General features: G+C 39.3%; 1 protein-coding gene across 1 annotated transcript; it reads right to left on the minus strand.

Annotated features, from left to right (window-relative positions):
• Positions 1–295: 295 nt before the first annotated feature.
• Positions 296–11,973, minus strand: LOC131329717 (DNA repair protein recA homolog 1, chloroplastic). The gene is made up of 13 exons (XM_058363060.1): positions 11,663–11,973; positions 9,590–9,681; positions 9,204–9,279; positions 8,142–8,204; positions 7,901–8,030; positions 7,410–7,495; positions 7,179–7,304; positions 6,857–6,957; positions 6,714–6,768; positions 5,753–5,815; positions 5,590–5,666; positions 1,745–1,817; positions 296–827 (listed from the first exon to the last, which is right to left on the minus strand). Exons 1-13 carry the CDS (start codon positions 11,876–11,878, stop codon positions 720–722), a joined length of 1,266 nt encoding a protein of 421 aa, XP_058219043.1. The 5' UTR covers positions 11,879–11,973; the 3' UTR covers positions 296–719.
• Between the last annotated feature and the right edge of the window lie 354 nt (positions 11,974–12,327).

The raw sequence follows: 12,327 nt of genomic DNA on the forward strand, positions 1-12,327 counted from the left end.
CAACAATTCAGTACTCACTCCTCTCCCTAGATCTGAACTGAGCGCATGCTCTAGGCTTTAGAACATGCTAATTGAAAATTCTGAAAGAATGTTTAGCATCTGAGGATTACCTTACTGAGAAGGGGGGAAATAAAGAGATCTTTTGATACTTACATTAAGCCATGGAAGACAATTAGAAATTTTATAAGGCGGACATTGCCAAGCTCAAGAGGATATAGCTCTCCTGGGGAAAACTCAAATTTCTGTCTTGAGCATTATGTATTTATGCTAAAGAAATCTCATCAAGAAACTGAACTGTTCAAATGATGATAAATAACTTGGTGAACAGATTGGGCAAATGTTACAAGCTCCCCTGGATTTCTCCCAAATCGCCAGCCACAATTCACGCCCTAACCCCCTCTCCCCCAGCTAGTGTGTGTTACATGGTGCACAGATACAAATTAAGTACCATGGCATTGATGGCAATACAAATCCCTCCCGGCGTCTCTACAGTACAATGCTCTCTCTCTCTCTCTCTCTCTCTCTCTCTCTCTCTCTCTCTCTCTCTCTCTCTCTCTCATGCACATACAGACATGGGGTGGGAAATCAGTGATTTCAAATCATCAAAACCAAAACACAGAGAGAGGACTGAATCCTATTTGTTTTCCCTTCAGCTTTCCACAGCTGACTATTCCTCACCCACTAGTTAAACAGGTGATATTAACTGGATTTGGTGGATCCTACAGTATCTCTTCAACAAAATCTTCATCTTGATGCTGTGCCGGCAAGAGCCTCGGAGGAGAAGAGCCTACTTGGCCAGTTTCCCCTAACATCATGGGCCGAATAATCTGCACATTCAAATTAACATTATGTTGTGCATCTCTCTCGGAATATTTAAAGTGACATTTACAAAAAGCCTCTCCTAACTCAAACACAGCTGATAACAAAAAGAATGCACAAGCTACATTTATTTATTTTTTTCCATATAATTTTAACTGCATGGGATTATTAGGACCATCAGCTGAATAGAAAGCCCTACGCACAGGAAGTAACAAAAAGCTTGTGGACATTGTAAGCCCCAATATATTGAGAAAGTTTCTTTTTATTTTATCTCATTTGTTCCTATTTTATTTCACAAATCATTGAAAGAAGAAACACATCGTTCTCCTGTAACATGAACCATCGTTCTACTGTAAAACATGAACCAGATGTTAATCAAATGACCATTGTTTCCCTAAATTAAACATGATAAGTATCTTCGATATGCTCATTAATATGAAACACCATTAGCACATGATATGCATCAGAAGTATGGAAATTGTTAAAATTATAACTGTTGGGGCCAAAGTGCCCCCATAGATTTGGTTACACAATGTCACTTCTAGTGACCGCTCTGAAAACAAACTTGCGGGTGTGACGTCGAATGTCATAAAAGACTTAATTGATTGAAACCCTCCCTAGCACCGGGTTTTAGGAGATGGTGGAAAAGCAGTTAGACAATAACAAGTACATATTCATAACAAGAAGAACTAAATGCAAATTTCCTACAAGTTAACAGCTGCAAAACCATATAAATGAATCTAAAATGCAGAACTAATCAACAACAGAGACATACTCCCACAAGTAGAAAATAAAATGAATATCCATTATCCAGTAATTTGAAACAGTGATGGATGACTAGACCTAAAACACATAAATCAGTCAATAACATTAGTTTAGATTATATTTAAGGAAGGAAAATATTTACAAGGCACAAGCACCAAACCTTCTCTATTTCATTGGCAAGATGAGGGTTCTCTTTCAAGTACTGCATTGCTCTATCCCTTCCCTGTCCCAACCTTAAATACAAAAGACATAAAACAACAGGTCAAGATGTTGGAAAGGGACCGAGAGAGAGGTTGAAAGGCTTTTTATGATTTGATAGCGACACAAGGACATAATAACTTGGGTACTATGTGTGCAATAAAAGACTTTCCAACCCCCTTTGGATCACCAAATTTAGGAGTGTGAGACACAGAACCAGAAGGTGCCACTGGCATCAGGAGCAGGCAGCAAATAACTTGGGTACTATGTGTGCTTTCAAATAACTTGGGGTACCTGAGAAAGAGCTAATGATCAAGTTTGTGGAAGTTTATTTTGCTGAGGGGAGCTTTAAGAAGCAAAAATCCAGAGTTAATTAGCTCAGTCTAAGGGATCAGTGGATCACAACCTATGATGCACGGACACGGATACTGACACGGGAATTCTTAAGAAATGGGGACACGAACACGGTGGGGGACACGTCACGTGTATATTTATTTATTTATTTATATAATATAAATAATTATAGTTTGACACCCAGAAATGTTTAAAAATTTACAATTTGGCCCCAAATTTTTTAAAAAAAATTACAGTTTGACCCCCAATTTTTTTTTAAATTACAGTTTGGTCCCTGCCGTGTCCCCAAACGTGTCCCCGTAAAAAATTTAAATTAAATTATGGGACACGCTACATGTCCCCGCCATGTCCGACACTGCGATACTTCGACCTTTAGAGGTGTCGGTGCTTCATAGATCACAACACTAAATTCTTGCACCAGAAATGGCTTCTAATAAGGATAGGAACAAGATTCAGAGCCGTTCAAAAAGTCTAACTGGTGGAAGATTAGAAGATCCTGCTAGCATTAAAGATGAGATTCTGCAGTATTATGTTGGTCTTTTGGGCACTACATTTGAGGTCAGTAATGATGCCGGGAGGGATCTGGGTATTACTAGCATCATGAAAGTTCCTGAAGAGCTGTAGTCTCAGTCCTTTTGTTACTTTGGAGGAGATCAAAATCTTCCCTTGCTTCTATCAAAAGGAATAAAAGCCCAGGGCCTGATGGGGTTTAACTCCGCTTTTTTCCAAGACAACTGGGTCCAAGCTATAAACCAATTCTTTCTTACTGAGAGCTGAGAAGGCAGTGGAATTCCACTGCCATTACCCTTGTGCCAAAATCCAACTCTCCTCCCACCATCAACGACTACAGGCCCATTGCCTGCTGTAATGTAACTTTTAAATGTGTGAGCAAGATTCCGGCTAATAGGCTGCAGTCCATCCTTCCACATTTAATCAGTCCCTTGACTCCCTCCCAATCTGATTTTGCGAAGGGCAGATCAATCAGGGACAATATTCTCTTGATGCAAGAGTTGGTTAAAAATTACCCTTTAAACGAGGGAATTCCTAGATGTGCAATGAAATTAGACCTGATGAAAGTCAAACAGTGTGTGAGCAATATTCTCTTGGGATTTCTTGTTTGAAATTATAGAGATTATGGAGTTTCCAATGCTCTTCACTAGCTGGGTCAAACAGTGTGTTACCACAGCTATGTTTTCAGTAGTGCTTATTGGTAGTTGGTGGGTTTCTTTCCTGGCAAGAGAGGGCTTAGGCAAGGAGATCCCGCTCTCCATATTTGTTTTTGGTGATCATGGAAGCTCTCACTGCTAGGTTTAATTTCAGAACTTCTCACTTGGCCTTCACCTTCCATCCCAGATGCAGGGATTTAAACATCAGCCATCTCATCTTTGCAGATGATCTTTTCATACTCTGTGGTGCATATGCCAACTCCCTCCAACTGGTAAAAGATGTGTTGAATGATTTCCATAAGTTTGCTGGGTTGCAACCTAACCTTCAGAAGAGTTCAATTGTGTTTGCTGGGGTTGATCAACATACTAAAGATGGTCTGCAGTGTATTCTCGCCATTCCTGAGGGTTTTCTCCCTGTTAAGTATCTTAGTGTCCCCCTCATTCCGACCAGACTAAGGGCTCGGGATTGTCATGTGCTGGTGGAAAAAATCTTGAAGAGGGTGCAATCTTGGTCTAGCAAGCTGCTGTATTATGGTGGTAGAGCACAACTCATCAATGCTGTGTTATTTAGCATTCAAGTGTACTGGAGTTCCACCTTCATCCTCCCTTTCAAAATTTTGGCAAAAGTTGAGTTCTCTTAAAGCTTTCTTTTGGAGAGGTTCAGACATGAGAACCTCATGTGCAAAAGTTAGATGGCAATCAGTTTGTAACCCTAGGAATGAAAGAGGCCTTGGGTTTAGACTGCTTGAAGAATGGAATGGTCTAGCAAGCTGCTGTCTTATGGTGGTAGAGCACAGCTCATCAATGCTGTGTTATTTAGCATTCTAGTGTACTGGAGTTCCACCTTCATCCTCCCTTTTAAAATTTTGGCAAAAGTTGAGAGTTCTCTTAAAGCTTTCTTTTGGAGAGGTTCAGACATGAGAACCTCAGGTGCAAAAGTTAGATGGCAATCAGTTTGTAAACCTAGGAATGAAAGAGGCCTTGGGTTTAGACTGCTTGAAGAATGGAATGGGGCAGCCATGGTGAAACACATTAGGCTATATGTCAAAAAGCTGACACCCTACGGGTTAAGTGGGTTCACACTTATCTAATCAAGTCTGCTTGTTTTTGGACTATGAAGGTTCCCCAAAATGCTTCCTGGACTCAGGAAAATTCTCAACCTCAGAAGCTTAGTCCATCCATGGATTAAATGTGTTGTGGGTAATGGCCAAAACACATTCTTTTGGTGGGACAATTGGCACTCTTTAGGTCCTCAGGGTCAAAGCTCCTATTGTTCCCTGGCATAGGGTCATCATTTGGTGCTCTCATTATGTGCCCAGATGGGCCATAATTGAGTGGCTTGCTTTGCTGGGTCGTTTGGCTACCAAAGATAGGCTTCATGCGTGTTACCACTGACGATGGATGTGTGCTATGTGGTATTGAGCAAGAAACACATGACCATCTCTTCTTTCATTGTGGATACTCAGAGAGAATCTGGACTTATTTTTTGCATGAGAATGGGATTTATAAAGCTGGCCTTGACCTTCTTGGTGAAGTAAATTGGATGACTCAGCATTGTGGTGGTTCCAGTTTCAAGCATTCAGTTTTGAAGCTCTCGGCTGCTGTGGTTTATGGCATCTGGTGTGAGAGAAATTGCGGGGTCTTCAGAAAGCAGAGGATCAATCTGAAGGACCTTATTGCCAAGATCAAGACAGACTTGAGAGCATGCTTGATCTCTTGGAAAGGAGTGAAAGAGTCGGATGAGAATCGGTTGCTTTGCCTCACATGGCAAATTCTACCCACTGTTTTTGCATAGTTAGACGACTTAGTTGGTGTTTTCTTTCTATGTTTGTAATGGTTTCAGCTAGGTAGTAACTAGCCTTGTTTTGGATTGCAAGGGTATGCCCTTGGCCTTGTTTGGTTGGTTATTTCTCAATGAAAATTAACTGACCAAAAAAAAAGGTTAGTTGCAGAACCTATGCACGAAACTAGTCTCTAGTGTTGTGCATCAAATGATCTATACCAACTTGTAACGTACGACATGTCAATTGCATAGGTTTATAGCCATCAAACAAATGGCCCCCCCTAAGAAAACAATTCAGGACGAAGAAACGACTAAGAATATAACCAAATAAACCCTCCTATTGCAGTTGCAAGTCTGAAATTTGAAATCCCACAGAAGCTAATTAATTGGGTAATGGGTAGTACTGTATTAAAATCCAAATTAGACATCCATATGCAAATTACGAAAACCTAGCAACAGAAAACACATACTTAGCCATGCAAATGGAAAGTCCAGAAGACAAACCTATGATCTCCATAGCTGTACCAGGAACCCTTCTTTAATACTACATCCATCATTTCAGCACAATCCAAAATGCAACCCTGCATATCAAATCAAATATAAGAACGCGAAATGTACGGATTAGACCATTGTAAATAAAGAAGAGAGTACGTAGTGCAATTCAAACCAGTTTGCTAACTCCCTCGCCAAACACAATTTCCATTTCGGCTTGCTTGTACGGCCTTGACACCTGAACATTGACACCACTTGTCTTGAGCAAGGAACAGAGGACCCATAGAGAGATTGCAACTACATGTTTTTACTGACAACAACTAATATTGGAGAATCATCAAAAGTTAAATGAAACATGCAAATATGGTGAATAAAATTACTACTACATATGCGGTGTCCAAGCCCTAAGGTATAGCAAAAAAAGGTGATCGTGAGTGCATAAATCTAGAACATCAAACCTTTGGCTTTAACTATACCAGAAAATATAAGAATAAGCTATCTCAATGTCTATTATTAGTCACAAAATTTAAAAATATCATGACGCCTTCAGCGGTCAACCACTAGGCCAAAATCCAGCAGCTGTAATTCCTGAACCTGGATGAAGAGTTAATAGGCTATTTTCAACAATCTGAAAGTTGTTCACTAATTGGTATAAAATGATGATAACACTATATCTCCAATTTCTACTGATAATGACGATATCCAGAAGCATTGTTAGTTATTATCTACAATAATTTAAATATTGCAAAACAAAATGAAACTATCATATTACAACTAGGGGATGCCTAATAAGTGGTATCCTGGTATCTGATGGAATTACTATTGTGATGCTGATGTTTTCTTCTCTGTATTCTTTCATCTAAATTTGTATTGTTGAATATCTTCCAGCTTTCCACTGTTTTGAAGAATCATTGGGCTCCTAGCCATTCAAGGCAGTTACATCAAATTTGCACTTGCTACTTAACGTGTCATGTGTTTTTGAAGGAAGTAAGTTCAAGAGGCAAATGAGATCATGATAAGATATAATAAAATCGAAAGAAACAATTCTATTTATGTGAGATGAAACCATCCACAATCAGTTCGTTTTATGAGGGATAGATTAAATTTCGGCCCACACTATGTTTAGTTTCACTTACCTTACTCTTTTGAACTCTCACACGTACTTTAAGCCCAATGTCTTCATCTCCTTTCCTAAATAATGAGCAGTGTCCACAGGATTTATATGTTGAAGTCCAAATATAACTTAGTATCCAATTGAGCTGGTTTTGTGCTTACGAACTTTATCTTCCCTGTAGCGCGTATTTCAAGACGAACCGATGCAAAGAACTTCAAAGCAATTCCTCCACTGGTGACTTCAGGATTTCCATAAAATACACCAATCTAAGCACAAAGGAGCAAGACAATTGGTCTCTGGATGAGAAGTCATTTATGCATAGTGAACACCAGACAAAATTACGCATAATAAACATAGAAAATAGAAAATTTACCCAAGCCAACTAGGTTACAGCATCCCAGGGTTAGTATACATTATTACCATCTACATGCAATTGCCCCTAGTACAGTCCACCAAGAGCACTCTATCCCAAATTAATCAAAAGTACCTTGTGCCTTATTTGATTCAGAAAAATAAGAGTACATCCAGCTTTGGAGGCATTTCCAGACATTTTACGCAGAGCCTGGCTCATAAGACGTGCTTGCAAACCCATCTGCGGCATTCCAATTTCCCCCTATGTACAACATAAACAGGGTTGTGTCAGGCATTGTTACTCTCGTCTATCTCCAACACTGAAAATGACTGAAACCATCCATGAATGTCAAAGAATGGAACTAACTTCAATCTCAGCCCGCGGAGTAAGAGCTGAGACAGAATCAACACAGATGAGATCAATAGCACCAGATCTGCACATACGATCTGCGACTGAAGGAACAAACAGTTTTATTAACCCACCTAAATCTAAATCTTGCAAGAAATTTATGTATATTTGCTATTTGTTTTGATAAGCAAGAGGATTATGATATCATATTCATACACCTTCCATCCCTTATTGTTAGCCTTCTATTCCATTTGGGGATATTCCAAAGTATTAGTCTCTATCTGAAAAGTCACATGCTTCTAGATTTCCAAAACTGTCCCTTGTAAATGATTACTGGGATTAAGGGGCAATGTTGGAAGTCAAATCCAACTTCCTAAGAAGACATGAACCAATGCATGTCCCCTTAAAAGTTGGAAATCCCAAATGGACTAAGGGATGGAGGGGATGTTACTTTAGTCACCAAATCATTACTCAAACAGAATGAAGTAGACAAGGGAAAGAGCTATTACTCTCCAGTGCCATCTCCCCATTATCAGGTTGGCAGACAATCAAATTTTCAACATCTACTCCCAACGCCTTAGAATATGCAGGGTCAAAAGCATGCTCTGCATCAACAAGCATGGCATAGCCTCCAGCGCTCTACATAATCAAAGCAGAATCTTGGTCTCAAAGCAGATAAGGGGCCTCGTAAGATGTGTGTTGTTATAGACATGGATAAAAAATGTAAATAAACCTATAGAGGTACAGCACCTGCACTTCTGCGATTGCATGGAGTGCTAGGGTGGTCTTTCCACTACTTTCGGGCCCATATATCTGAAAAGCAAAGCCACACACCTTTTCAGATAATATGCACAGCTAAGCAGTTCAGTATTCAGTAATAGTAATCAGAGCACAAAATGTTGACCAGATGATATTAGGACCATATATGAGAATATAAATAAGGGAAAATGTCCAACAGAGTTGATTTATGCTGCACAAGATCTTAGAGATCTTTATAACTTCTTCAAATTACATTACAAATACGGTTATATTTTACTGTATCTTTGTTCTCAACATTTTACAAACGGAGAATGTAAATAAGAAGTCCAAATAAGTAACATCTAACATTCTAACTTAAATAAAACTCTATTCACAAAAAATTTAAAAGGGCTGCATTATATAATTCCTAACAATATAAAACGAAAGAAATTAACAGCATATATTCATATGTTTTGATTCAGATCATTGTCTCCGAAGTTATTTTTCTTCAAAGTGATGTGATTTACGTGTCTAGGCAATGAGCAAGTATGTCCCCAAAGTCTCTCAAGTTTGTACGGTTCTAAGATATTTATTAAAATAACAGGTGATGGCATATCTAACAAGTATAGGTGTCCAATTGACAGTGTTCTAAAACTCGGTATTCCTCGCCGAGTACTCGGTGAGTACTCGCTCCAAGGTGCCTGGCCGAGGGGACTAATCCCCTACTCGGTGGGCATTACTCGCCGAGTACTCGCCGACTAATGCTGAGTACTCGCTCCAAGGTGCCTGGCCGAGCGAGTACCAAGTAGCGAGTTTTAGAACACTGCCAATTGAGTCTGAAAACGGATATGGAAACTTCATAGAAGTGTTCGTGCGTCCTCCATGTTTCACTATTAGCACATCAGTTACACTGACAAAACTATGTAGTATACTTTATGGATCAATAACTAATAATCATTTACAGAGCTGATTATTTCACACTGGAAAATATGAGCAATCATCAAAGGTAATCGATACAAAACATTTCAAGGCATGTTCTCCAAAAGAAATATTATGCAGGCGAAAGGATAATACCTCTACAATTCTCCCTTTTGGAAGACCACCACCTAGGGCAAAGTCTAATGTCAAACAGCCACTTGGAAAAGTTTCTCTGCAATATACAAAATCTCATAAACCTACAAGGAAGACAAAAGTTGCATTGCACCACATATGCTTGTTAGAAGTTAGAACCTATATCAATGACAGGACCAATCTGTGTACCAATTACTTGCATTGTTTTTAACTTCTTCCATCTTAACACTCACGTGGGGTAATGGATAATTCTAAGGAAGGAGAAAAGGCAAAGGCAACAAGGATATACATTGCACACATTAACACAAGCACTCATATTCCGAATTACCAAAAAGGGGGGAAAAAAAAAACATAAACACACACAGTTGACATGAAAGAAAAGCACATACACCAGAGCTCCACCAGCACTGCCCAATCTTGTAACACTTCCTTTTCCGAATGCGTTATTTATGTCATTCATTGCTGCTTCCAATGCTTTTTGCTGGAATAAAAAAGGTTTTGTCAGTTTTTGAGTCAAATGTTTTTTTTTTTTTTTTGAAACAGCAAAATATTATTAAGAAACTTGATAGGGTACATCAAGTGGGGGGAGAGGGGAGGGGAATCCAACCAAAGGTTGGACAAAACACCTGAGGAGGGCCAAGCCCTACAACACCCGAGGGCGTAAGCCTGAACTCCTAAAGGCCTTATAATGCCCAGATCAAATAAATACATCATGAAAAAGGAGTAAAGGGCCTAAAGATGTCCAGACATAACTATAAGCAGCCCAGTTTTTGAGTCAAATGTTAGCAGTTGGTTTGGTTATACAAATCTGTATCTCATTGACCATCCAACAGATGATTTGAGGTTCATGGAGCACCCAAGGTAATACCTATTTGTAGCAAGAACAAGGCACATGGACCATGAAGAAAACAGAGTACTACAACTAAGGTATCATATAGAATTACTGTATAGATATCAAAGGCTGAAGCTCGTATTACCAAATCGCAAAATCGAAACTAATGATCAGAAACAGGAGAAGTGGCGAAAGAATAATATAAAAAAACATACTGAAGTACGAACAGACCAGAATACCAGATCATACAAGATGGTTAGAGAAACAGTTTTCTCAAGAAAAAGTACAAGTGTTACGCAGGTGTTAAAGATCCGGACATAAGAATCTTATTGAATCTAATACATTTACTTCCTATCCTCAATGTGGATTGGAATTATCTTTTTCTGATAAGTGATCAATTTATTGAAAAGGCATCAATCAAGGGGATGCCAGCAATGTACAGAAAACGAGAAACAAAAATGCCAAAAATCCGACTACACCAAAAAGACCAGTCAATAAAAGGACCTACCTATACACAGCTCTAAACACCAAAATATCTAACATGTCAAGGAATTGATCAAGGGTTGGGTCGCACTTCCTTGACTCCCAGATAAATAAACTAGAAAGGAAAATACTCTTAACTATAAGCAACGTGGATTGGAATGATGAAACCAGAAAAACCTTCAAGGACAACTGACCTATCATATTTTAAGTTTTTTCCTTTCTCGCCCTCAACCCTCACAAAAAAGAGTTAAACAAAAAGCTTTGCATGAGCCTCGCCAATTTGTGAAGGAAATTCAAGAACATAGCGAAGTGAAGGCCCATTTTTTGTTGGTTTGGTATGCATAGATAGGAAAGCCATCTTGACCCGTAAAATGATAAAAGAATTTACCTCAATCATATTTATCCTAGATTTCTACTTCGAGAATCATTAACCCAGTTCTGCAAATACGTGTTGTTATTTTCAGGAATGAATACCCTAAAGTTATAAACAAATAGCTAATGAACCTCAGTTTACGACATAAATACCACAACTTATCACTAGTGACATAAGCAAACTCTCTATTGCTTCCATTAGTAGTTCTATGCGAGGGTCAGCTAACGTCCTCGTGCAAAATGATGCACATATGAGCTTTATATGCCAGACTTGGGTTTGTTTGGGAATTGAATAAAAGAGGGGAAGAGAAGGAAAATTGGAAATTTCTCTAGCCTCGTTCAGTTTTAAAGAAAAAGAGGATAAATTTACAAACTATTCTATTTCTGAACAGTAAAATTCTCTCCATATTTCCTCGCACTTTCCTTCATTACTTATTTTCTCTTCTCTTCTCTCATTCCACAAGTTCCAAACAGGCCAAGAAATGAGGACCTTAAAATAGTAAATATACTCGTTAGTAATGCCTTTCTATTATTACAGCTGCAATAAACCAGTGAACAAACGGAAAGAAAGAGAGCAAGACAAATTAGCAATGCATCAAGCAAAAGACACTTGCTTTCCCACTCAAACACTAAACATCTACCCAAATGAACAACAAAGACACACTTCTACTCAGTTTTTCCTTGACAATCGGATAGAAACCTGGAGATATTGGCAAGTTGAAACCCAAAGATTAACTTTTTTTCCAACTATATATCTATATATCTGGTGAAGTACCCGGTCAATGAAACGGGGGTCGAAATCACCAGAGAGAACGCCATTGACTTTGCCGTCGGGCTCGGACCGAGCCCAAATTCGTTTAAGCGCCGAATTTGATTTCAAACGGGTACTAACAGAGGTTGCTCGACACTGTAGTGGGGAGTAAGGCGAGAAAAGAGGTGGGAACAATTTGGACGCAACGAGTTTTGGTTTCACAGAGGACACCATATCCATACTGTATTGTCTATGTTTCAAATTCCTATTTCTAGAGAGAGAGAGAGAGAGAGAGAGGTGCGACGGAAGTGGAGAGGTGAAAGTACAGTAGTCAGTAGATACAAACCACCACCAGCAAGCGTAAGGAGCACGACGATTCGGATGGAAAACTTCGTGGGCCGGGTTGGATGGCCGAGTTGAAGGCCCACTAAGTTCGGGTCTGGGCTGTATGGCTGGAAAATAAGGAAAGGTCTTGAGAACATGGGTCCGATCTTGGGCTTCAAGTAGTCGGCTGTGATTGGGCTAATGTCAGCAGGTCTTAGTTGGGCCTTTCTGACGGGCCGGGGGAGAAGGCTGAAAAAACATACCTCTTCATGGGCAAGCAATTACAGTACATGACAAAAATGCTAGGGACATAGATGTTCGTGAAAAGATTTAGACACAGATGTGTTTGAAATCATCCAATGCAC

This window comes from Rhododendron vialii, chromosome 6a (genome assembly GCF_030253575.1).
Source record: "Rhododendron vialii isolate Sample 1 chromosome 6a, ASM3025357v1".
NCBI lineage: Eukaryota > Viridiplantae > Streptophyta > Magnoliopsida > Ericales > Ericaceae > Rhododendron > Rhododendron vialii.